Source organism: Simochromis diagramma, unplaced genomic scaffold (genome assembly GCF_900408965.1).
Source record: "Simochromis diagramma unplaced genomic scaffold, fSimDia1.1 OVJJ01000621.1, whole genome shotgun sequence".
Classification (NCBI taxonomy): Eukaryota; Metazoa; Chordata; class Actinopteri; order Cichliformes; family Cichlidae; genus Simochromis; species Simochromis diagramma.
In genome coordinates this window covers 255,382-281,429 of record NW_024387452.1, presented here as the reverse complement: position 1 = coordinate 281,429, position 26,048 = coordinate 255,382, and the positions used below count along the sequence as shown (strand labels likewise).

Here is a 26,048-nt window from a genome sequence, read left to right as displayed (position 1 = left end):
TATTTTATTGGAAAGACTGAATGTCAAAAAAAGTCTCTCTCTCGATTCAGAGATGGTCTTTCCCTTTTCACGTAAATGGCCGCTTAACAGCGTACACTTAGTTTTACACTTGCGTACACTTGTTAAGTGCAGGAGGATTGGCAGGATTTATACATCGGGGAAACCAAACAACCTCTGGGTAAAACACAGAAGAGCCACCTCGTCAGGCCAGGATTCTGCAGTCTATTTACACCTACAGGCCAGTGGACACTCTTTCAATGATGAGTATGTAACATCCTGGACAGGGAGGAACGCTGGTTTGAGGGCGGAGTCAAGGAGGGCATTTACGTGAAAAAGGAAAGACCATCTCTGAATCCAGGAGGGGGCCTAAGGGTACATCTGTCACCATCTTACATGCTGTGATTGCAGCCATTCCCCAACTCTCTGTAAATGGTACTCATGGCCATTGATCAGTGGTTGTTGATCAATGGTCATGAGAATTTGCATAATTATGATTAAGGAACTGACCTCCCAGCCCATTGTCCCTTCAGTGAGCTGGTTTCAGTCATTATGCAAATGTACTGTTTATAAGGTTTGGGGAAACCTGCAGTCAGCTGAGACTGAAGAAGTCACTTGGATGATGACGAAACGTTTCTCCCACAAAATGCTACGTCCAGATGAACAGAATCAACTTTTGGAGATTTACTTTCCTGGATGATTGAGAATGGATCAAGTAGAAGATAAAGAAATCTTAAATAGAAATGTGACTGCTGACATGTATTTGGGTGTGGGTGGGGTGGTATTACAAATGGGATAAAGTGGCAGGATTGAGCAGCAGTGCAGACTGAGCAGTACACGATTTTAGAGTGGCAGTTAGTACAGTAATGCACGGAGTAAAGGTTTTTATTTTTCTTTAAATACTAATAAAAATTAATTTAAAGATAATCAGTTATACCACAATCTTTGTTTTTCTCTGCTCTTTTCAGACCGGTTCCAGGCACCAAATTAAACACAGCTTCACATCCAGCATGAAAATGATCTTCTTCTGGCCTCTCCTCTCTGTTTTGAGGTGGCAGTAGCTGACAGCCTATTTGCACTAAAGAGACTTTGGCTGTTGAACCACAGAGATCTCACAGAAGTTAGAGGAGAACAAAACACAAAACTGAAAATGGAGAGACAGAGGAGCAAACTAACTTAACCACAATGATTAAGTGGTCAAGTGGTTGTGCAAATAGGCCTTGCAGACTAACACAAGTGTAATTGTTGGGGGATGGTCAAATTTACCCAGTTAATTTTTAGGATTTTGTTTTGTTTTTGCTAATGTCCGTCTATAAAAATGCATTTTGTACTGACTTATGTTTTGTTTACAGTTTGTTTCGTGTCACATGGTATGATTTATTATATCCACCAAAGAGATCTCGTCATTCCTGAGTAGGGATGGGTACCGGTATCACATAAACGGTAGTAACCAGACCGAAAAGCAGCGCACATTTCGGTGCTTTATTTCGGTGCTTTCTTTTCCTGAGATGTCATACACTTTAGATTCTAGCCAATCATTTTACGTTTCCGAGGATAGTAGGCGGGCCCAGGTACGTACGTTCTTTTAGAGCAGAGCTACAGATTAAAAATGCCCAAGGCGAAGCGGTCAAAAGTCTGGCTGTACTTCACAGCAAAAGATGCAAACTCAGCAGCAACAAGTGCTTTAAGCTGATACTGTGATACTGTCAAAGGAGGTAACACCTCGAATCTGATGAAACACCTGGCGACACATAGCGTTTTTTTTAAAAGCAGAGAAATGCACCGTATTTGATAGCTTGCTGCAAGACCTCACACCGTGCACATCTACTGCGGGTGTGGTGCCTGTTATCGGTCCCGGAGTTAGCAACATCCCCCAAGAACCCGAAGAGGAGAGTCCTAGCCCCTAGCCCTGTCAGTGTAGCAGAAATGATGAGGATGATGATGGCAGCAGCAGCCGTTCTTCTCTGCGTGAGTAGCTTATTGTTGTTCGTGTGTAATTTACGTTGAGTAGGCTAACCACGTTATTACATTAATGCATGTAAGGTGAACTAGCAAACACAGTTGTAGTTACATGAGGCTGTCTTCTTGTTTGATGGCAGATGCTCCCTTCACCCTGGCCAAAAAGGCTAAAATGACCAAAGAAAAAGTGAAAAACCGCTAAACATGAGAGGTTTTTGGACAAAGTTGGTGTTTTTTTCCCCCCATTGATTAAGCACTGCTTCCAGCCAAGAGTGATACCATAAATCCCCTATAGGTGCAGAAAAGGCTAACATTGTTATCTTTTTACAAAAAAACAGCTAAACATGAGAAGTTTGTGTTCTTCATTCTTTAAGCACCGGTTTGAGCTCCGTTTAAGCACCGGCACCGTTTCAAAAGTACCAGTTTGGTACTGGTATTGGATAAATCCTAAACGATACCCATCCCTATTCCTGAGGTGTCCTGAAAGCTTGAAAATAAGTTGAAAAATAGTTTACTATGAGTCACCTCATCTATACTTCTAGGTTTTCTAATTTATTCTATCATAAGAGCAATGTTTGAGGTCTAAATTCAGAAATACTGGCACATGAGTTGATAGGAAAGCTAATGACACAGCAGCTTTTTATCAACACTGTTTACATGCTGGAGGGGTAGATGAGGCCTGCAGGACACACATGGGTGGTTTTTCTTGATTTAAATTTGTTTTCCTATCATAAAATTACATAAAATATTTTTTACAAAACTATCAAGGTTTATTTTTCTCCTTTTTTTTTAACTTTCATGAATCTAAAATAAAGATTTTGTGGAAATATTACAAAGGATTTTTCTCTCTTTTGTCTGCTTGTAAGATCTGTTTCACGAATTCCCATGGCCCTCAAACTTATGCAGAGACAAAATCTACTTCTGTTTCAGCCTAATCCAAATATAGTGTAGATGGCTTTTATACTACCCCTATCTGTATATAATCTGCTCCTATTGCACTTACTTCTCTTGCACTTCTGATTAGATGCAAATTGTATTTCGTTACCCTGTATTTATACATGTGTAATGACAATAAAGTTGAATCCTAATCCTAAAGATCAGAGCTTAGTAAACAGGAAAGTTGGTTGTTTTCCTATTGTGGTAGACTGTTAACACTGAGGTCTTTTGTCACATCCTGAGATGTGTAACCATGCCAAAGTTCAACAAAAGAAAATACAATGTAGTGTTTCTCATGTTTACACATTTCCCATTGGATCAGGTAATTATTATAAACTGCTGATGGCAGTCAGGTGTCATTTAGGCTTAGCAGCAGAAGAGGACATAGCAAGATGACATATTTATAACCACTGCTGTCAAAGCTTTATTTCAGGAAAAGTTAATAGAATCCCATAGAAAAAGTGTATGAATACAGAGTTTTATATCTTAGGGTAAGGTCTTTGGCTAGTCCATTGAGCTCCAGTCTTTTGAGAAGTATTAGTAGTAGGGTCTACTTAAAAAAATAATTAGAAGCGTTAATTGAGACTAACATAAATCTGCTTCCTCAGTCAAGGTAGTACAAGGAAGGAAATTTTTGTTTACACAATGCTTGTACCCACTTACTCCTAATCAAAGGTGCTATATCCAAGCTTATATATGCACAAGGGGTCTAGTAGAGTGCATGTTTGGTGTTTGAAAGAGTCATTTTCAGTGCCTTTGGAATATACTTTGATTCATGCCGAGAAGATGCCTTCAATTCCAACAAACCACAGACAAGGACTTGAACATGTCATGGTCAAATTGCTGCATTCTACTCTGTATTTTTTTTATTCATTGCTGGTATATTGAGACTGATGCATCTCACATTTTCATTTCTAATTCTACTTGGAGTATCTTCATTTTCATTTCATGCTCCTCCTTTAGATACTTCAACTTGTGTTCATGAAATTCAATAGCCAGCTTTTCATTCATCGTAAGTCTTCTGTTCCTGTGAGCAGTGCTGGCACACATCATAGCTTCTGAGGAAGCTATGCCTTGCAACTCTGCAGTTCTGTCCATTTCACTTCCACCTACACACAAGAACAGTTCATATGATCAAATGAACACATTAAACGAGACACCTGTTGATGAAAAACAATAATCTGAAATGAGAGAATAGCTAAATCAATGCACTAATATACTCAAATCAGGTGTGCTTGATCCCTCATCTGAACTGTCTAGATGGCCATTATTGGATATGTTCGCCAAAGGTTGTTGGTTCTCTATTATTCCTGTCAGCAATTCACTCAACTGCTCAGTGTCCTTATTTGCAGGTCCTTCAGCAGTCTTAAACCTCTCTCTTCAGGTTTCTGCAACAGTCTTTTTTAGATTTTTTTTTATATTCGTCCACAAAACTTGTATAACATAAAATATGAAATGAAAACCCTTTAACATCACATAACAGTAACAGAAGTAGGGCCGCTAACACGGTCACATAAAGTTAACAATCCTTACCTAAAGTTGGTGAATTACCCTGTAAAAATTTGTTCATTGCACTGAACTCATTACAGATGGATTGCCATGAAAAAGAAACTGATTCATCTCTGATAATATTTAATATTATGATCAGTCTGTCATAATGTTGAAATCAGCTGGAGATGCACTGATTACAACTCCTTTTCCAAAAAAGCTGGGGCACAGTAAAATGGAGATAAAAACCAAATGCAATTCACAGTGAACAACACATCATGAAGCTTTAATTAGAAGCAAAACCGAGACTGTAGAATGTAATCCAGTCTGATTTCAGAATCCCTTTTCTATTTGGAGTAACCATGTTCAGACCTCATGTGATCCTATAGCTAAAATTTGTTCAGATTAATTCTGGCGAACTCAGACTTAAACTCTAAAGAAAGTCTTTGTGGCAACAAGAACAGGAATATTTTCAAACAGGTATGCACAGGTGAGCTCAGCTGTAATTAATGGCAAGTATTCTGCATGGGTGTGGGTGTGCGTGGCTCATATTTAATTTACATTCATTTCACTACATTTCACTGTGTGTCGCTACATTTCACTGTGTGTTATACTTGTATAACTATGCATGTGACAAATAAAGAACCTTGAAACCTTGAACCTGAACATAAGACCACACTCCAAATAAAATAAAGATGGCAACCCATTTCCATGTAGATTCCTTTAATGTCATAGTTTTTTCTGAAACGTTTGAAAACAAGGCCCTGATGAACAAAGCAGAGCCAACTAAATAATAAAACAGCTTTATATGACATAGTTTGGTGGTGGACTATCAAAATAAATGAATCATAAATAATAAATAGCTGGACTGAAGAATGTCTTCCACAAGGAGGCTGAGCAAAATAACAGCTGTAAAATGATCACCTGGCAAAAAAAGCAGTTAGAATAAAACCTGTGTACACAAATTACTTCATTTAGCCTCCAGATGATATTACTGGTTTATCCTCATGTAAGACAAGCACAGTAACTCTTTGCTTTATTTTTAGCAACCTCTAAAACCACATTCTTTAGCTACTCTTTTTTTTTTTCCAGAGTTATTTGGGTGTCTAAGTGAAAACATGGGGCAGTGGTAACAAGATTGTTCATAAATTTTGTGTTAATCCTGATTCTTTTGGTTAACAGCTGCTTGATATCAGTCTTCTTTTTCATTACATTCATTCATTTCATGTCTTTGGGAATGTAAGCCTGGCTGCATCATAGTATTTCACATGTAGCTCTTGGCAGCCGTGTGGTCAGCTAGCTCCAGTTGGCTACACATAATTCAGCTAATTTGAACCTCAATCAAGCATACGAGAACCTAAACCGTGTGTTTCACACAGTGCCATGACTGAAAGGAAACCATCACAATAAGGCAAAATTGCCTGCCACACTCCAGCCAGATCAAAGCCTTGTGGTTTTGCCATCCATAAGGTTTATTTTCTCCTATCATTCCCAATGAGCACTGATGGGCATTTTTAAAGTGAGATAGCAGCTTGATGTGTTGCCTTATAGCTTAGTTACAGCTCTTTTTCCCATAAGCGGGATGCTAATGCCCATAAGTGAAAGCAAATGTGAATTCCAAGAGAATCCAGGGTTTAAGTGTTCCCATGGCCCACAGGAGGGGAAATTTTGCAGAGAAAATAAGAATCTGATTTTCTATACTCTCAGCTGTAGCTCGAGATACTCGAGATGCCATCACCTGCGTTTTATGGTGAGAAATAAATTTGAGCTTAGCCAGGTAAATTCTGTTCCCATGGGTACAATCTGCCTGTAGACATAAATGACTGTGAATGAGCTGAGGAAAAACAGTATCATAAACTGAAACTGACCTCACCTTCTTCACATTTATGGGGATTAAGAATCAAAAGAACCATGCTCATATCAGCATAAGCTGTGTACACAAATGCTGCTGTAAAAATTGAGTTAGTCTGAGGTCACAAGTTGGCGCTTGCAGAGAGAGGGGGATGTGCAAAGCAACCTGGCAGCCTTTCTTGGGGGAAGCCCTATTTTGATCCCTCAGATTGTACCAGATCCATGCATCTGGTTAACAGAGGATCTTCTAGGAAGTGGTGTACTTCGAGGTCATTTTTTGTTATTAAAATAGTTAAGTGGCTCATAAAAGTTTGATCAATCATATACTGGCAAAGCTTGCAATCAGCTCAAGTCAGTCGTAAGACTTCCAACTGTTTCCATGGGTGCCAAGCAACAGATGTATAAGAAAATATTGCTGTAAAGGTTGTATGTATGTGTGTTCACTTCATATAAATAGCTGCATTCTTCGTTTTTCTTCGATCCCAACTTCTTGTACAGTACACTCTAAGTGATGAGGGAGAGATTTTTTAAGGACTCCACAAAAGCAATTCACTTTTTACTCACCTGTAAAAGCCAAAATTACTGTATTTTCTATAAATAACTATACCCAGAAGCTGCCTTTCAGTTTCTAAACATGAAAAACATACACAAGGTTTTCAAATTACAAACGTAGTTGTTAGCAGAATAAACAAAATCAGGATATAGTAAAATGCAAGTAAAACAGAACTTGAAATGTTGTGTCTAGGGCTTTTATTTTGTTTATTTGTCTCACATTCAGTTTGGTTTGTGCTCAACCAGATATCATCTAAGAATAAGGGAACAAATGCTATTATCTTAAAGTTCACACTGGCTATGCTTATAAAAAACAACACACATCTACTTGCACATCTGTTTCCACAGTACCTTAGTGCTACAATCAACAACACAATAGAACTATGTTTTATTTTATTTGTCTGTCACCAAACATATATGGCAACTGTCTAGTGAAATTTGTTTTCTACTCTAAGTGAAACGTCAATCTATAAGAAAAATCTGACAACAGGTCAAGCATGCAACAGAATCTAGAAAAATAAACATTCTTTAAATGCCCTTGTCACTTACATGAGGTCTTAGTTTTGTCTGGGCATAGCAGTAGTGTTTGAACAACTGATCTTTTAATTGTTCTCTCGAGGAACTCTGAAAATGTCCATCTGCATTTTGTTCATACAGTATTTTCTGGAGTCAAGTTAAAACTACCTGGAATTAGAATGTCTGACAGCACAATCCTGTAAGAGGAAGCATTAATCCCTGAGTAAATATAACTTAAGGCATTCACAAACGTGGTATGTAATGTGCTACTCTTCTACTCTCTTCTCAACTTTGCGTTCTTTGATTTTTTTTCCCATCTTTTTTTACCGAGATGGTTGGTGAATAAGTTATTATACATCTCATCCTCTTCCTGCTGCTCCCTCATGTCTTTGTGCCAGGGTCCCCACACCCCACCGTTGTACTGAGGATTAGAACGCAGGTCTTTAGTTGGGTAGCACACCGGCACAGCAGTCTTGTTGTACTGAGCTAGCCGCATTAGCATCTTCTTTACTATATGCGGGTAGCGCTGAGACAAGTCCACTCTCTCATAGGGGTCCGCTGTAATGTTGAACAGCCAGATGGACTTACCTCGGTCCCAGCGGACACGTTCATTATGCAAGCGAGTGGTTAGCCGCTGATTCAAAAAAGTTTGTGGGGGCACCCAGTCACTGTAACCAGGCACACCTGTTAGTAGCTTCCAGTGGCCAACTCGGAGTGCAGCCTGAATAGCTGTGTTCCATAGGCCGTACCCAGCCTTCCACGATCCATTTTTGGCTTTGATGTAAATTGGGTCAATATTATGGAGAATGTCATGACGAGGTGATGGGCGGCCTTCACTAATAGTTTCCCAGACGTCATACCCATCCAGATTCAGATCTTCATCTAAAGTTCCCTCACCTAGGGTTACCAGTGTAGGGAACCAGTCAGTAATATGGATCAAAGATCGACATTTTGTTCCTTTGTTCATTAACAAGGGACTGTGAACAAAGCCCACTGCCTTGATCCCCCCTTCCCAGTATGTGGCCTTACTACCCCTCAAGGGCCAGTTACTTCCTCCTGCTAAAGGCTGACCCCCATTGTCAGAAGAGTACACTATAACTGTGTTGTCATAATAACCATAGTGTTTTAGTGCTAATGTGAGGTTATGAATGGCTTCATCCAGGCAGGAAACCATGGCAGCATATTTACGACGGTACGGGTTTGGGATGCCCTTGTATCGCTCGAGGTAGCGAGCAGGAACTTGCAGTGGGGAATGAACCGCCTGGTAAGCCAAGTACAGAAACAAAGGTTGCTTACGAGGGTTGTGATTTGCTAAAATACTGACAGCCTTTTGTGTAAACATCACAGTAGAGTACAAGCCGCGGTCCTGTTCCCAAGCTGCTTCTTCCCCTTCATACAGATCATAGCCACACATGCTAGGGCCTTGGCATTTGTAATGACTGTAGTAGTCCCCACTTCCTAGCAGGGAGCCAAAGAACGTGTCAAAGCCACGCTGGGTAGGAAGGCATCCACGTTTGTAGAAGCCCAGGTGCCACTTCCCTACCATGTGGGTGGAGTAGCCTGCGTTCTTTAGCTTCTGGGGCAGAGTGATATTTTCCAGGGGTAGGCAGTTGGGCTGAGCAGCTCGGATGACAGAATGCTGAAGGCCTGTGTGGATCTGATATCTAAAGGAAAAAAGAAAAAAGAGATAAATTGTCATATATTAACCACAGTAGCCCTACACACCCCAATAGGGTGAATTTTCACAGAGAGGATCTCTGTACTGAAAATTTTACACCAATATGTTATTATCCAAAGCAGAAGAGGGCTTATAGGCCTGCAAGGGCAGGGTAATGTTGAGAAGTCCAGTGAAAAGAAGTTGATGGGTAATGGGAGGCAAAAATAACAGACCAAAGACCAGACAGTAAACTATGATTTGTAGCAAAGGGTGACCTGCAGCCAACTTGGCAGCAGGTCACCCTGTACTTCATCTGATAAATGAAGAACAGATACTATACTAAATGCAAATATAAACTCCTAATTTTGGTGTGCAAGGGAATTCATTTTTTTTAGATGGGTGATTTATTTGACTTTTAATGCTACTTTGCAAAAACTTGGACCTGCAGGAGTTTTATAGAATCGTTTATAAGTTCTAACTCAAAACACAGATTTTCCACGTGCAGAACTTCCAAGAATGTCCCAGTCATATGCCTCCACACAATCAGTTACTCAACAATTGAAAACATCACAACAGAGGAGGCTTGACATAAGTTTCCAAAGTGACATAAACACTTTCTTTATACACTTAAAAAATAAGTGAAAACACAAAGTGTTATTGTAATATGTCCTATAAATTATTATATCTGAATTCCCTTAGTATGCTACACTCCACCTTAAATGAAAGCAGTTTGCTTCATAATTGCTTCATTCCAGTATACTTCAATAATGTACACTCAGCAGACAATGGCTTAAATAGCAATCACTTATTATTGCTATGTAGTTTCAGTAAGTTTGTACTTCTCTTCTCAGGTACATAAATAGCAGAGCTGTTGAATAGGTTCCCAGCTTCAAGTTCTTCAGAACCCCCAGATCTCTAAGAATCTGTCCTGGTCAACTAACACCTCCAGCCTGGTCAAGAAGACCCATCGGTGCCTCTTCTTCTTGAGGACATTGAAGAAGAACAACTGACATACTGGGTAATGTCTACCGCTGTGCGATAGAGAGCATTGAGAGCATGTCACAGTCTGGTATGGTAATTGCTCTGTCGCTGACCACAAAGCATTCCGGCAGGTGGTGAAAACTGCCTAACACATCACAGTGACTCCACTTTCCTGCCATTGAGGATGTCTACAAGAAGAGATGTCTATGCCGAGCACGCATCATTCTCAGGGATTCCTCTCATCCTGCCAATGAAGTCTTCCAGCTCCTCCCCTCTAGAAGGCGCTACAGGACCTCACAGACTAAAACCAGCAGGATTAGGAACAGCTTCTTCCCAACTGCTGTCACCCTACTGAACTCAGTCCCCCACTGAACCTTTCCATTCACACTCAACTTAACCCGTCTACACTGCTCCTCCCCCCTATCCCTCCCAATGACCACAATCATGACTGTCATTTATTCTAATCATTCACCGTATGCTCACACTGGTTACTGCTATAGTTTTAGGACACTGGCATAGCATAGTCTCTGTCATAGTGCGTACACTGTTCACTATTATAGTCTGTTCAGATCGCTAGGCTTTCACTACTGTAGATGTCTTGATGCATGCTCAATCATCCAGGTAAGTAAATCTCCAAAAGCGATTCTGTTCATTTGGCCGTAGCGTCACAATTAACCTTAACAAGCAACATGCAACTAACCATAACATGTCTTTAATATGATTGTGACGGAACTCACAATCATATTAATTGTGACGGAACTGGAAGTGGATTTGAAGAGGTGACAGTACAAACCACTGCACTACTCTACCAGTCCAAGTGAATATTTGTAGCAAATTGATTGGGATGAAGGGATTTCTGGGATATGGTTGGACGAAAAAATGGTACTTCCCTGCAAGCATAAAATACCAGACCTTTTCGTATAAAAATGTACTTCTGGCTGGCTATAGCACAACTGGAACACAAACTATTACATGACCTACATGCAAAACTGGTGTGGTTCTAAAGAGAAATGTTAAATCAGATGTACAATGAAAAACTGACTTTGTATCTAACACCATTTAACTTGCGACACAGCATTCTGTGTATTATGTAGAACTGCTTTTCAAATTTGTCTGATCTTTTCATTTTATCATTAAACAAAAAGTTGTGCATATTGCATTGCATATGGGTGTAACCTTTCAGCCATTTGATCATAAGCACAGAGCTTTCTAGGCTGAGCACATGTGTGATGAATTGATGGGATTATAGCTGTTATACAGTTTCATGGAGCCAACAGCTGAAGTAAATACTCTTCAGATGCTAAGGATTTTGCTTAAGTGGAGAATATTTGTATGATTATTTCTCACCATCTCTGCTAACTTGTTCCTGGGAAATCCTAACCTACCTCATCACCAGTGTTTCAGTGCCAGCTGCAGCTGGCAGAATTATGCTTTTGGCCTTACACTGTGCTTTGCTAATTCAAAATGTGTTTTTGGCCCTTTTCCAAAACTACTGGGGATTGCAAATGCAATCTTTATAACATAGAAAATATTTTTGACTCATATCCAAAGCTGGTTCCCATGACTTTTGAAATTTCAAACTTTACAGGATAATAGTAAGGCCCATATCTGAATCTGATGTTTCTAGGCATTGCAAGTCTTTGAGGTGGATTTAAAACGAGACCATACCAGACCTTATTGTATAATATGGCAATGGGTCGACTTTCTTGTCAATTGGTGGTCTAGGCAGGTGAAGCACTGTAACTGTAACCCAGCTACATTCAGTGTTCAGCCGACTGCATAAGGTATGATTTATGCAACCACTCCCTTAAACAGTCCTTGTCATTTTTGTTATCTGTGACTTTTCAGATTTACTGCTTAGATGCCAAAATACAGTTACTTGCATTAATAAACAGAAAAATTTGTGGTTGAGTGTTATACTTTCTGACATCTCAGAGAAGTCCAGTGTACCAGTTTAAATTTGGGTATAAAATGTGAATTCATTTTGCTGCCTAATAAATAAAATATATTGTCACAAATTAATCTGAAGGTCAAAAAAAATAATAACAATAATAATAGCACTGTCATTATGCTCTTAAATAGCATATTGACAGTGCTATTGAAGTTTGATTAAAACCATGTTTCCTACTGCCATTGTATTGAGAAAATATAGGAATATATTGATTGATATGTGGTATTTCCCCAAAGTACAGTGGTATTTCTTTCATATATATATATATATATATATATATATATATATACACACACATTTTATTTCACATCTGCTTTTCTTTAAAGTTGTCAAGAGAAGTGAGCTTCCAAGATTCCAAGATTTAGGAATGTACTGTCATGTAATATAACCTCAAGTCATTCATATCCAGTTATTGTTATGCTGTTATGCTACCATTATCAAATTTTTATTACACTGGAAACTTTTAAGTGTAAAAGTACATTTAAAAAGAACAAACAAAATAAAATGAATATAAAACAATACTATACTCTAAAAAGTAAACACTGAACAGAGAGAGAGGTGCGTAGGCTTGTGGGTTAGATAACATCACCAATGAGAAGTCAATTAAGCCTGGAATGGGACAGTCAAAAAAAGACAAAAGAAGCTTGTTTACGCCATCTGTATTACATGATTAACTCACTGAAAAGCAAGAACCTATAAACCTTGCTCTCAAAAGTCTTGTAATACTTTCCACAAGCTAAAAATAATCATATTAGCATTGTTAAAAACTAACTGAGAACTTGGATCTAATACTCTAAATTATCTTCAATCTCTTTTAATTCTATTTAAATAAAGATTACTCTTCTCCTTCTGCCTTTTGAATCAGTCCCGATAGAACAAAAGAGAAAACTGGGCGATACAGCTTAGAAGGTGAAAAGAAAGAACAAGAATGTTCAGCAACAATGTCAAATGTATTTAGACATATACATGTGCGTTAAGACTTGACCCTAAAGAGCCCCAAAGCAGCTCCTGCAGGTTTGATGGTGTTCACATACCAAAAGGTTACAGCCGTGTAATTGGCATGTCATGCTAAGAGCAGCCTGGGCTCGCTCCACAAATCAGTAAAACCAGCTTGAGGTCTTGATGGAAAATGCTACAGAGTGGAGGTAAAGACTTTCAAAGTATGTCTGTGTTGTTTCTTTTTGACATACACGAGGGTGAATATGATTTGACTTTATAGGTTTTGGAGCACCTGAAGGACATTTCTAGGTCTTTAGTGTTTATAAGGACTTAAATAATGACTGCAGTAACTACTGCTCTCTTGAGACCAGCAGGGCATAAGCCGAGGATCTAAAGCTTTGGGGGCTGGCTCTTTTATCTAGCCTGGACTCAAGCCTCACATAGCCAGAAAAATATTTCCAGCAAAGAGTGGCTGACTTCCAGTTCTTATCATGTACAGACAGCTGTTGTATTTGCCCAGGAAAATGCAAGTTCTGCTTTCAAACACAGCTATAATCATGCTATCTCTCTGGTTTATTTACACAACCACTAAGCCAAAACGCCAGCAAATCATACACGTCATTAAACTTGAATCACAGAGCCCTGACAATCGCTAAGGTTCCACATGGCAAGTGAATTGGTGACTCCTTCAACCACTGAGGTTGAGGAGGTTCCCGGACAGACTAGCTGCCCAAACTGGGAGCTTTTCCTAGTGTTTCTGCACAACTTTCTCATCAAACATGGCTCAAATAAGAAGCCTCAGCCTAATGATCTGCATTTAATCAAAGTCAGCCTCGAGTAGTTCATCTTACTTTGCTCTTCCTTATAGCAGCTTCTTTGTTAATTTCCTTGCTATCTCTGCAGTTCTATTGCTCCGTTGGCTTGGATTTTATGTTGTGTATCTTAGATTACTCTTGGAACTAACATTGCTGAGTCGTTCCATGCACTTGTACCATGCACTATCATAGATAACAGTCACATACTGAAAGTGTTAACTTGTGGCACTGACGATGTTTTAATATTGCCCATACGCTGTATATTTGCTCCAGACCAGTCGATCCCCAGTTATCATTTAACTTCCTTTGTTTGATTAACTTGAGCAAAGCTGTGATGGCTGGCAGTCCCTTGGGCAGTTTTGTTGGATTAAAAACATTCTGTCAACCTTGGCAGAATGTTTTTAATCCAGCGATACAGCCCAAGGGACGGCACACTTTCTGTAGAAATGTGAACATTAAATCAATAAATGCACCCATCTTTCCCTAGAAACAACTCCATTATCCTGCCCTTTTTACAAGTTTGCCTGGGTAGGTTATCTTGTCCAATTAGGACAACATCTCCTATATTCACCAGAGTAGGCGTAGGAGTTTCATACTTGTGACTAGATTTTACATCCATCAAGAAGTTTTTCCACCAGCAGTTCCACCCCCATCTTGGACCCATGTCCTCCTGGCTTTTGCTGGTCACCTGAGATGGCAGAAGAGAAATTAGTCTCCCACCAACCAGGAAATGAGAGGGTATAAGTAACTGGAGCTCTGACGCTTCACTGTATACAAAGAACAGAGGTCTGGGATTTAAAACTGCCTTTCCTCCTATCAGCAAACTCAGGGGATCCTATCCTATCAGGGGCGATCGTGGCTTAAGAGTTGGGAGTTCGCCTTGTTCCTTGGGCAAGACACTTCACCCATTGCCTACTGGTGGTGGTCAGAGGGCCCGGTGGCGCCAGTGTCCGGCAGCCTCGCCTCTGTCAGTGCGCCCCAGGGTGGCTGTGGCTTGCCATCACCAGTGTGTGTGAATGTGTGGGTGGATGACTGGATGTGTAAAACCCTTTGGGGTCCTTAGGGACTAGTAAAGCGCTATACAAATACCATTTACCATTTAACTCCTCAAAGTTTAGTGAAGCCCTCCGTAGGACCCTCTTTAGACTTTTTTATAGATCCCAAAAGTCTTTCCCACAAGCAGCCCCACAAAGCAGCATGCATGACAATAAATTTCTAGGTGATCCTGTTATCACTGAAAAATCTTGTAATCTCTGATTCTTTAATTGACTTCCAAAAACTTAAATCATAAAACTTGGTCTGCTCAAGCAAACGTTTTGGCATTGTCGCTCGGTAATGGAGACTTGCTATGCTAGTTTCACCTTCATTCACCTGCAAATCTAACAACATGACACTAACCATCTGCCCCTTAACAACCAGTACATCTCCCTCACTTGCAAAAGAGTATCTCTGACCCCCATCACACAATACACTACTGAATAAGAAGCTGAGAGTATCTATTACTGGTAGGCAGTACCACTGGCTGAAACTAAAATCAGGATACTGCAGCCTGTCTCCCACTATCTGTGTTTATCTAATAATGGCTTCAAATCTTTGATTGTTGAGTCTCTCTTGACATCTTGCTCGTATTTCAGGTTTAAGATTTCCTTTGCTGAAATTATGTTCTTGGGTAACTTTCCTCTAAAAAACATCTGCCACAGTGAGCTACTCTGGAGTTAGTGCTCCTTTTATTGTTTGACTACAGTGGGAATTGACCATGAGCCTTTTAACCCATAGTTATTCTCAGTACTGTTTTTAACCTTCTGTACTTCTCTAGGTCTAGCTGTGGTTCAGCTCATTCAGTGCTGGTAAGCTATACTGTAGCCTACACGGTAGATCTTAGCTCAGAGTTCACCTCATCTTGAACACATCAATCCTTTTTAACTTCATCAGTGAAACATGTATTCCACCACAGCTTACTTTGAATAAGGTTCTGAACACTGTCATGTGGTGTTTAGCTCAGCAGGATTGCTTTTGCTAGCACAGTGTGACCACAGCTCTGGATTTGTGAAACTTTGTAATTGAGTCACAATGTTGAGGCAGCAGCACTGTCACTGGAATCCAGTGTTGGGGAGTAGCGGAATACATGTACCGGCATTATGGATTTAAAATACAAAATATGAGTAACTGTATTCTGTTACAGTTACCGTTTAAATGGGCGGTAATCAGAATACTTTATATTGTATTGTAATGCTCCTAAAACATCAGAATGATGCATCAAACACCACTCTTAATTTATCTCATAATGTGGCATGTAGTATTTCACAGTCAGGCTGTTTGCCAGTTGTCTCACTTGATGCTGAAAGTGGTCCAAGCAATGTACATCCTAAACTGCTTTCAACAGCTATTAGTGATTTTGTTATTTTCTCAACCTTGCAACACACTACTTGCCATTAATAATTCACTCCTATTGATAATAAGAGTTCAGTGCCTTTTATTGTGAAACAAACAAGCTGCTCTGTCCTTTTCAACTCTTTGCTGTGTATTCACCACATTTTCCAGTGACACTCCCACATGAGTGGATGATCCGAAGTTGTGCCTCAGCAATGATAGCATTAGCTCTTTCACTATGCTCTCATGAACTATGCGTTTTTGGCTGCCTCCATCTGGCAAGCAATGACACCAAAGCATTTGTTCTGCTACTATCAGTACTCAAATGTACTTCTTTTTGATCGCAAACTAATTGATGATGTCAGGAGGTGAAACACTCAACTCTGCAGAATTTCACTATGTGTTAAGGCAGACATAACACTATGCCAGTTTTCTTGCTTCCTCTTTGTGAGCAGTCACAGAATGTTCTGGATAATATTCTCTTTCATGTTTGTACTTGCACAATATATCCAGTGTGATAAACTCCATTTGCTGTGTGTAGCTCTATGTATGCCCTTAGGGCGACTTTTTCACTGGGGTACTGAATTTTGTTTATTGGTTCTGAAGAGGTTCTGTTGGCGCTCTTGTTAATGTTCCAGTCAGATAGCTTCTCCCATTTACACAGTACATCACTGTTATGAATAACTGTTTTATACTGAGACCAGAATTCATGCCGCTAACTTGTTTTTCTATCAGCAACATAACTGATTGTTTGTCTGATGACCTGAGTGAACTTGAACTTGCATCACTACCCTGTACACTCGTAGATTTGCACGCCTTCTGAATTAATCTACTGGTGCAAGCTTGCCATGCAAGACTATGGTCGTGGTATCCCTGAATACTTGCAATCTCTACCTACAGATCATCCATTGGCATTATAACATCAGTGCCATGATCCATTAAACTTTCCTCCTTGGCTGACAAGACGGACAGCATTTTACAGTGATGTGGATTGTTCCCTGCTTTCTTCGAATCTATTCAATGTACTCGGCCACCTCTGCAGCTAGTGTAAGCTAGTGTTAGCTTCTTGTGTCATGCAGAAGTCAGGTTTCTAAACAGCTCTCGACAACTGTTAGAATTCAAAAGGCAAGAAGCAATCAGCTAAGTAAAGAGAAACAGCTGTCCATCATTACTTTAAGAACTGAAGGTCAGTCAGTGAGGAAAATTGCTAAAACTTTGAATGTGTCCCCAAGTGCAGTCACAAAAACCATCAAAAAGGGAAAGGGAAAGGAAAACCAAGAGTCACCTCTTCTGCTGAAGATAAATTCATCTGAGTCACCAGCCTCAGAAATCGCAAGTTAACTGCACCGCAGATTAGAGCCAAGATAAATGCCACACAGAGTTCCAGTAGCAAACACATCTCTACATGTTCAGAGGAGACTGTGTGAATCAGACCTTTATGGTCAAACAGCTGCTAAGAAACCACAACTAACGAAAAGCATCAAGCAGAAGAGATTTGTTTGAGCCAAAAAACACAATGGACATTAGACCAATGGAAATCTGTGCTTTGGTCTAATGAGTTTGGTTCCACCTGCCATATCTTTGTGTGGCGCAGAAAAGGTGAACGAATGGTCACTGCATTCATGGTTTCCACTGTGAAGCATGGAGCAGGAGGTGTGGTGGTGTGGCGGTTCTTTGTTGGACCATCATTCATTTTTCAGCAGGACAATGACCCCAAACACACCTCCAGGCTGTATAAGGCCTATTTGACCGAGAAGGAGAGTGATGGAGAGCTGCGCCAGATGGCCTAGCCTCCACAGTCACCTGACCTAAACCCAATTGAGATGGTTTTGGATGAGATGGACCGCAAAGTGAAGGCAAAAGGGCCAACAAGTGCTCAGCATATCTAGGAACTCCTTCAAGACTGCTGGAAAACCATTTCAGGTGACGACCTCATGAAGCTCATTGAGAGAATGCCAAGAGTGAGCAAAGCAGTAATCAAAGGGGTGGCTCTCTTGAACAATCTAAAATCTAAAAAATGTTTTGAGTAATTTTTAACTTTTCTGTTTACTTTATAACTCTATATGTGTTCATTCATAGTTTTGATGCCTTCAGTGAGAATCTACAATGTAAATAGTCATAAAAATAAGGAAAAACCATTAAATGGTTGCCCAAACTTTTGACTGATAGTGTATAATGCGAGTATGGTGAACAAGAAGATGGTTCAGATGCAGCTGGTAGCCAAGGTAACCAGTCTAAACAACCTGTAAAAACTCAGTCAGGAGCTTAAGAAGGTCTTATGTTTTGGATTCAGTCCTTTAGTGACTTAAATTTGTCATGACAAGTCTCTCCAAGTATGCCAGTGAGACTTGAGACAATTTTGTTTTCTGAGCTTTTGTGAATATCCAGTTTACACAGACATGTAATGTTTTAGTCTCAACACAGGAAGAGATGCTTTTCTTTCACCCATATTCAACCTCATCATGCTTATCTCGCCATCAAACTGTTTAACTCCTCACTGGAGGGGAGAGGGAGGAGAAACAGGGGGACAAGGGAGGGCGGGAACAACTGAGTTGTAGGTGCTTTTCTACACTGTGCAATATTTGCAATATTTGTCTTTTGTTTTTTGTTTTGTCTTTTTTCTTATATTTGACTGTGCAATAATCGCTGTGCAATATACTCACTCAAATGAGCAATCCTATTTATCCATATTGTATATTCTGTATCTATATATGTGTATATATGGTGTATTTGTGCTTATATCCTTACTCTCATTCCCCTTAATGTATCTGTAACATGCAACTTCTTTCGGTGCTTTGCTACTGGAAACTGAATTTCCCGGAGGAACCCACCCGAGGGATTAATAAAGTTTCATCTAATCTAATCTAATCTAATCTATCTGTGACCACCTGCTCATTATCAGAAGCATGGAACCATAACTGAATTTACACCTAGATGGATCCTAAGGTCGTGGCTCCACTTGGTGATCAGAGCAGTGGGCAGCAGCCAGGGGTGCTACCCATCAATGTGATGCAAAACATTGTATAAACTCTTTTGTTAGCTCTTTTGGTTTGGGCCCAACAGGGCCTTCAAAGACAGCAATAGTTAGATCTGCAAATCAATGTTTAGGTGGAAAGTCTGAAAAAGTGTTATAGTTGAGTAGTAATGAAATTGTTACAATTCAAAGAAAGCATCAAACTATGTAATTGTTTGCCATATCCTTTTAATCTTCAAAGCTCTTCAAAGTGTGATTAATTTCCTGATGCTTAATTTCCTGCCTTGTGTCTTCTTTGTAAATTTAAAAATGTTTGGAAATAAAAGATTTATGCCATAAATTTTTTTTACTCTTACTGTAATCTTGTACTTGGAAGCAACTTACTTCACTTTAAAGTTAAGAAAAATGTAGAATGGGAAAATGCTGTTCCCAGAAAGGGGTGGTCAGGTGGCCTAATTCCTCCTGAAAGATGATTTGTCTCTAGACTACAGTACTTGAGTAATCTTGCCATAGGCATGGATTGGATAAGAGCATGTATATGACCAGTGCATGAATGTAACTTCAGTAATTGTTTTGGGGTACAACTTTAATGTACTTTAAGGTACTTTAAGGTACTTTAATTTTTTATATAATGTACTCTAGGTGTTTCTCTTATGCTGATATATGCTTCTAATGCACTATAATAATGGACTTTGTACCCCACACAATGTTTAAGCTTTAGTCAGTTATTATTTTTCAGATTTTAAGATACGAATATGACACTGTAATATTATAAATTAAAGCTACACTGCAGATAAGTAGTTATATTGATCCCCAGCTGCAGCAACAATGTAATAAAAACAATAAAGATTATAACAATAAATATAGTATAATGTGTATATGTATTTATCACCGCTCACTCAAAACAAAGCACTTTTTCAGTGCACTTTTCGCGTGACAGATCTGTATGAGGGCACGGACAGCACATGAGCCTGGAGATCGTTTCCTCTAGTGTATTTATTTCTGACCAAACACGTCCTTGATCTTCCCAGACGCCAATAGTTTCTCCTCTAAACTCCACGACGCATGGTTACTACAACCGGGACAGAGCAGAGAACAGTCTCTATAATGCACTCTACCTTCCCGTCATGAGCTGGCTCCTGGACGGGCTGCAGAGAGGTTGGACGTAGTAATTCTCCAGTTTGACTCCCTCTGCTGCCAACCGGTCCAAGGTCGGGGTTTTGATCTCCGAGCCGTGGTACCCGACATCCCGGAAGCCTTGATCATCCACCAGGATAAAAATGATATGTGGCTGAGAGCTCGATTTCCCAAACTCATTCCCTTGGTTGTGCAGCTCAGCGTTCCAGTTTTCCCACGACATCTGAACGCTCCAGGTCTGCGAAATAATACAACCGAAGAATAAACTTAACGGTACCCACAAGATAAACATGTTTCAGGCAGATTTAGATTCAAGTCGGCGTTAACTGTTGGCCCATAACGCTGTGTATGCGGGCGGCGGCGTTTTGCACATGTTCAGGGGGAACGGCAACACTTGGAAATCGGGTTCAGTCTTTCTCTCCACGCCAACAATCCTCTGAGAGCTCCAGGATTTGAGGAAAGGTCCCAGAAAACAAACACATCTGGCGTAGCTGCTTTTTTCCTTTTACCGCGGGCGAAAACGTTCATACCGTGATAGACACACAAGCCCATGCTGAGGTTTGTCGCAGCACAGCTTTAGTCATTCTTCCGGTTGCGTAGTTTTTGTCAGAAGACGCGCTGGACTTCCAGAGCTAACTCGCAGCGTGTAACAGCTGCTCCACTGCAGATGTTCTCCATCCTGTGACTGAGCCGCGTTTCCAAGCTGTCAGCGCTCTGAGGACTGAATCCACACGCTGAGGAGGCAGGTCCTTCTCTCTTTGCAGCTCCCAGAGCAACGTTTTATCAAGAAACATCCAGGAGCGGCCCTTAACCCCCGTGTGTGTTAGCCACAACTACAAAAATTATGTTCGTAGTACTCATCTTTAAAGATGAACTAAAACTCGAAAAAATTAACCCCCCCTCCCAAAGAATAATTAATAATTATATCTTAAGTTAATGCTCAACCCTGTTAAATCACATGCAAGTGAGACTAGCAAGATGAGGGCACGAGGACGACAGAAAAACTGATGAATACCAGTATTTTCAGCTGTATAACTACAGCTAATGAGGATTTGATAACTTGAAGGACTTTTGTAGGTAAACTAAAAAAGTAAGTAATGGTTTTGAAGTGCCGTGTTTCACTTACAGAAACAACAATATACGATCAAAATGTTCTGAGACTGTCTGGTTGCAATATGTTTATGCACATGCAACATCTACTGTTGGGATTCTGGGATAAACATAAAAGGACTGGTTCTTATACAACCCATTTCTACTTACTCTTCTTGAGCACTCAAAGTGCTTGATACAACTCGTCTCATTCACACCTATTCATACAAGCACGTTTTGATGGTTTTCTATTTAAATCCTTCCAGTCTAACATTCTCACATTCAAACTCTGATGGATGTATTGAAGTTGCCAGCATTCTTGCAAAAAACATTTTAGATGGTGAATATGTTACACTGACAGTTACATCTGGCTTCATCAAATTGCTGATAGGTTTCTGAAATTAATACATGATTTTTACATTTACATTTCTTATCTCTGTATTAAGACCATTATAGAAAAGGGCTGTGTCCTTTTTCAGAAAACAAGCTAGTAGGGTATTGAAATAGCGTTGCATTTTAGCAGGCGCTCAAAGTTCTATGAAAAATGTGCGATAGTGTTGTGACATCTAAATGAGGTGGGACTTGGCAGCCTGGTTAATTAGAAAATAAAACATTCTAATGTTATAAAGTTATTTTTGTACGGTAACCTTAGACTAACCAAAAGAGGCTGAACCTTGAAAACACTCTTATAGAAAGGCAAGAAAAAAAACCCAAGCACCTGGCTAATAGTTGATATGTTTATTTGTAAAATTGTTGCTGTGAGTTTGACAGAAAAGTGAGGACTGTGCTGATGCAGGCAGAAGGTCTTAACTGTACCATGCAATTGTTCATTTGCCAAATATAAAAGCCATTAAACTTATCCATAAATCCATTATCCATGACACATGGTGATGCACTGTCATGTAATGTGCTTGTGCAATCAAATTTTTTGCGATGTAGCGTTCTTCAAACATTATTCACTTACTCTCAGTTAAGTTAGGTTGGGGATGAAGATTTTTCCTGCTTTCACTGTCACCAGGACCTGAATTAAAAGCAGAAATGTCATACAAGTTGGTAGAAGGCCTTCGAATTGAATAGAGGTTGCAGCTTTGCAAGCTAATAGTTCCCTCATAAATCCCAGAAAGAAATGTTTAGGTATCTAAGCTGAAAAATCTTAAAAGAATAAATTTAGCCTCAATGTAACCTTGACAGAAATAGGAGTGGGTTTTTTTAAAACCGTTTTTCTAAATATGAGACTCATTTAAGGTGTTTGTTTGCTCCCAGGTGATACAGCAGTCTCTATCTGGTGCTGACCTAAATCTCTCCATATGATCCAATTGTGCTATGTAAAGAAACCTGCTGTAAGTCAATGACCTGGGCCAGAGGTGTTAGGAAAGACTGGAGCTGCTGTGAAAGGCCCTCACATTCTGTAACTTTAAGTATACAAAGTATACTTCACCTACCGCCTACTGGTGTTGGCCAGAGGGGCTGATGGCGCAATATGGCAGCCTCGCTTCTGTCAGTCTGCCCCAGGGCAGCTGTGGCTACAAGTGCAGCTTGCCTCCACCAGTGTGTGAATGTGACAGTGAATGAATAGTGGGATTGTAAAGTGTTTTAAGTGTCTTGAAAAGCGCTACATAAATGCAATCCATTATTATTATTATTATTATTATTATTATTATTATTATTATTATTATTATTATTATATTCACATGCACATACACACCAGTCAACAGAGTAGTGTGTAGACAAATTATTTTTCTTGTTAGAAAAAAAGCTGATAGATTTAAGCATCCAGAGCAAAGATTGTGCAGGAGAGTTCATTTAGCATGTCTGCACGTGTTACTAGAATAGAAATGATTTATGAATCATCAGTCCATGATAAAAATCAAATGTATTCAGTTTCCTAAATAACACAATTCACAAACTTAATGTTCAGCATTGAAAGAGGTACAATTACTTAGTCGTGCTATTACAAAGAGATGAATATAAGATTCAGAAACAGGATGTGACCTCAAGTTCTTAGAATGTTTTAAGAACTGAGCTCATCAAAAGTCACTTTTACTATGTGGTGAGATAGTTTTCAAGCAACACCTCATTTGATAGTCTGAAACAAATAATAAATGATTACAAAAAAGAACAGTCTCGCCACATTAAATGGACATTATGTGCAATTGCTAAGTTTTCATGAGTCTCTGCAACTGCATTATGCTTAGGAGCTATCAGACACAGCTATTAATTATGATGATAAATGCATTTGAGATGCAGTATTTATTTTTTTTACTTACTGCTTCTTCCCCGAAAATCTAACCAGGCTTTATAATCTATACTGCAACAAAGCACTGAGAAGTCAGATATTAAATACTTTAATGTTCAGTTTAGAAAGTTGTTTTTATCTTTGAACATAGTTCAGGAGTCTGACCAAGAAAATATAGATGACTAAGTTAAAATAACTACCATTCGATGAACACTAGTGCAGTAGCCTGGAGCGCTGCAGGCACTGAAAATGAAAATGAAGATACTGGCGTCCCAGTTCAACCAAGTCATAGCTTATGTTTTCCAAGTGGAAGTTTGTTAGGCAGTTTGCTGACTTTAAGTTTGTCTAACCAAAACCTCAATAGCACAGGTGTTCAGTCTTATAAATTAGGTGACTTTTCGATCGTTTGATGGGAAATAATGCTTTGGAAGGATTAACATGGCATAATGTACTCATACCCTACAAATGGAAATGCCTACCTAGAGGTCATGTGCCATATAGGCCGCCAAGCTATTTCATTTTCTCCTGAAAAACATTATTCTTATTTTTTCCATGAACAAAAAGCAAGTAAAATCAGAGCAAATGTCAGATCTTGTAAAATGTATTCTGTGTTTTCATCAAGAGTGGCGGGGTGTCAGGGAGCTGCAACCTTTTGTGCCAAGTGCGAACTACAACCACATTTTAATACTAAAAAAAACACTTCCAACACATGTAAAAACTGTAACCTTTTAGAGTGCTTTTGCCTGTATACAACAGCAATGTAGTGGATGATTTCATTGTGTGAGCAGAATGAGATCTGAAGTGGATTACCCATATGAGCTCCCACCCCAGCTCTGTTATTGTCTCACACATTCCAGAGTGAGTTGATGGTGAACCAGATGGAGTCTACAAAGCAACTGTGTCTCAGTGGAGAGAACCCATGATTAGCTGATAGAAGAGAAATGTCAGCAATGCTGAGAGCTGCCTTAGTTCAGCTTTTGGCCTATTTAACTTATGTTAAACTTTATTAACTGTTTGAAAAGCAAAACATTGTACAGAGACTTTCAGCTCTTTTTGGAGAATCTGAATTAGCAATTTTGGGCCACTGGGGATAATCCAAACAGGTACGCTGTGTTCACACTACAACTGTGGAGACTGGTTGGACTGGCTTTCCAACCAAAAATGTATAAATAATGTTGTCAGTCTTTTTTGAGTGACCTTTCTAGAAAGTTGAGAATGGCTTTAATATACTCTTTGCTTTTAATTCTGTTTGGTCTTCACTACTTCTAAACACAATGTTTAGAAGTACACACTGTGTTTTCAGCTAACTTTTTTAAACTATACAGTATAATCCACTGGCTAGTTGCTGAGTTTTAACTTTGTACAGCAGTGTAAATTAGGTTACGTCAAAACAGTGAAACTGCTGATCATAAAATGAAATCTGTGGATAAGGATTGTTTTTGTCAGGATACCTTGGCATTACATATGAACCTGTTATGCACGCTTTAATGTTATTTTCGATGTTAAATGTACTGGGTTAACAATCTAAACAAAAGTAAGCAGCAAGAAACAAACAAACCAAGTCAACTAAGCTTCAAGGATGGGAAACACCATTAGAAGCCTTGTGATTTGCACTAATCCTCCCCCGTTTATCTCCTTATTTGAACTTTGTCTCTCTTTAAAACCAGAGTTTGCTTTCAGTGCTCAAATTTGTCACAAGTATGGCATCAAGGGAACTATGTCAGAGGACCTTTTGTGTGTTTCTCAGAGACACTAGTGGGCGCTGAGTGATGGGTTTTAATGAGATCATCTATATATGGTCAAGAAAGAGAGATTCTGCAATATTTTAGTACAACCTTTGATGCATTTTCTTCTTCTTCATTTTCTTCATCTATCACCATCTGGAAATTTTTTCTCTCCCCTACAACAATCTAGCGAGTCAGCTTATCTTAAAAGGCTAAAGGCAATGCTTTGACCTTTCAGCAGATCCACTCCAAATCTGGGGTGAGTTAAAAGTTATAATGAACAGCAGGCGATCCCAATAAAGAGTGATTAGGAAAAACAACACAGCAGACGCCTCCACAATAAATTAGTATTCAGCTCTAGGCTCCTGGGTTTTACGGGACTGACTGGGCAGAAACAAGCTGTTTCTTGCTAACATTTCGTGTCTACCAGCCATTTTAGTTTAATAATAAGCTGCACCATTTTACACAAAGGACAGTGTTGTTTAAAAGATCACTTTTTCCAGCTTGTGTTGTGTAGGTTCTGTTGTGTTTATTAACCAGATTCAGTAAAATGATGATGGCTGTAACACAATCTTAAAATGATATTCAGTGTATTGCTCCATCAAAGCCACAGTCCTAACCTGCTGTTGCCTGCATTGTCTGCACGTCAGACAAGCCACAGCAAAGAAACCTTACTGGGTTAACAGAAGGGGCCCTGTTTGTTTCTGCTTGGCTGACTTCAGACATACTCTTCTGTTCAGATACAATCGCTATCTGCTTGGTTTCCATGATGTTGCTCAGGTGAACAAGAATCAGAATTCTCACCTGTCACCCACAGGTACAGATGTTTGAACAGCTTTAGTCTGTGCGGATGCAGATGGATGATAGATTGAAGTG

General features: G+C 39.5%; 2 protein-coding genes across 8 annotated transcripts in view; one reads left to right on the top strand and one right to left on the bottom strand.

Annotated features, from left to right (window-relative positions):
* adam19a (ADAM metallopeptidase domain 19a) overlaps positions 1 to 1,331 on the top strand; it is a 90,766-nt gene extending 89,435 nt beyond the window's left edge. For all 7 annotated transcript variants that reach the window (XM_040013961.1, XM_040013965.1, XM_040013962.1 and 4 more), the window contains one exon: positions 966 to 1,331. In XM_040013961.1, coding sequence (XP_039869895.1) covers positions 966 to 1,011 — 46 coding nt within the window. In that variant the 3' untranslated portion in view covers positions 1,012 to 1,331. The remainder of the gene's footprint in view (positions 1 to 965) is intronic.
* A 5,633-nt stretch (positions 1,332 to 6,964) lies between these two features.
* arsj (arylsulfatase family, member J) lies at positions 6,965 to 20,974 on the bottom strand. Its single transcript, XM_040013969.1, has 2 exons — positions 20,105 to 20,974; positions 6,965 to 8,963 (listed from the first exon to the last, which is right to left on the bottom strand). Exons 1-2 carry the CDS (start codon positions 20,413 to 20,415, stop codon positions 7,574 to 7,576), a joined length of 1,701 nt encoding a protein of 566 aa, XP_039869903.1. The 5' UTR covers positions 20,416 to 20,974; the 3' UTR covers positions 6,965 to 7,573.
* Between the last annotated feature and the right edge of the window lie 5,074 nt (positions 20,975 to 26,048).

Excerpts from the sequence above, each read along its gene's own strand:
- arsj (XM_040013969.1), bottom strand. The coding sequence starts at position 20,415 with ATGTTTATCTTGTGGGTACCGTTAAGTTTATTCTTCGGTTGTATTATT. Across the intron at positions 8,964-20,104 it reads AGCCAGCTCATGACGGGAAG|ATATCAGATCCACACAGGCC; the intron begins GTAGAGTGCATT and ends TTTTTCCTTTAG.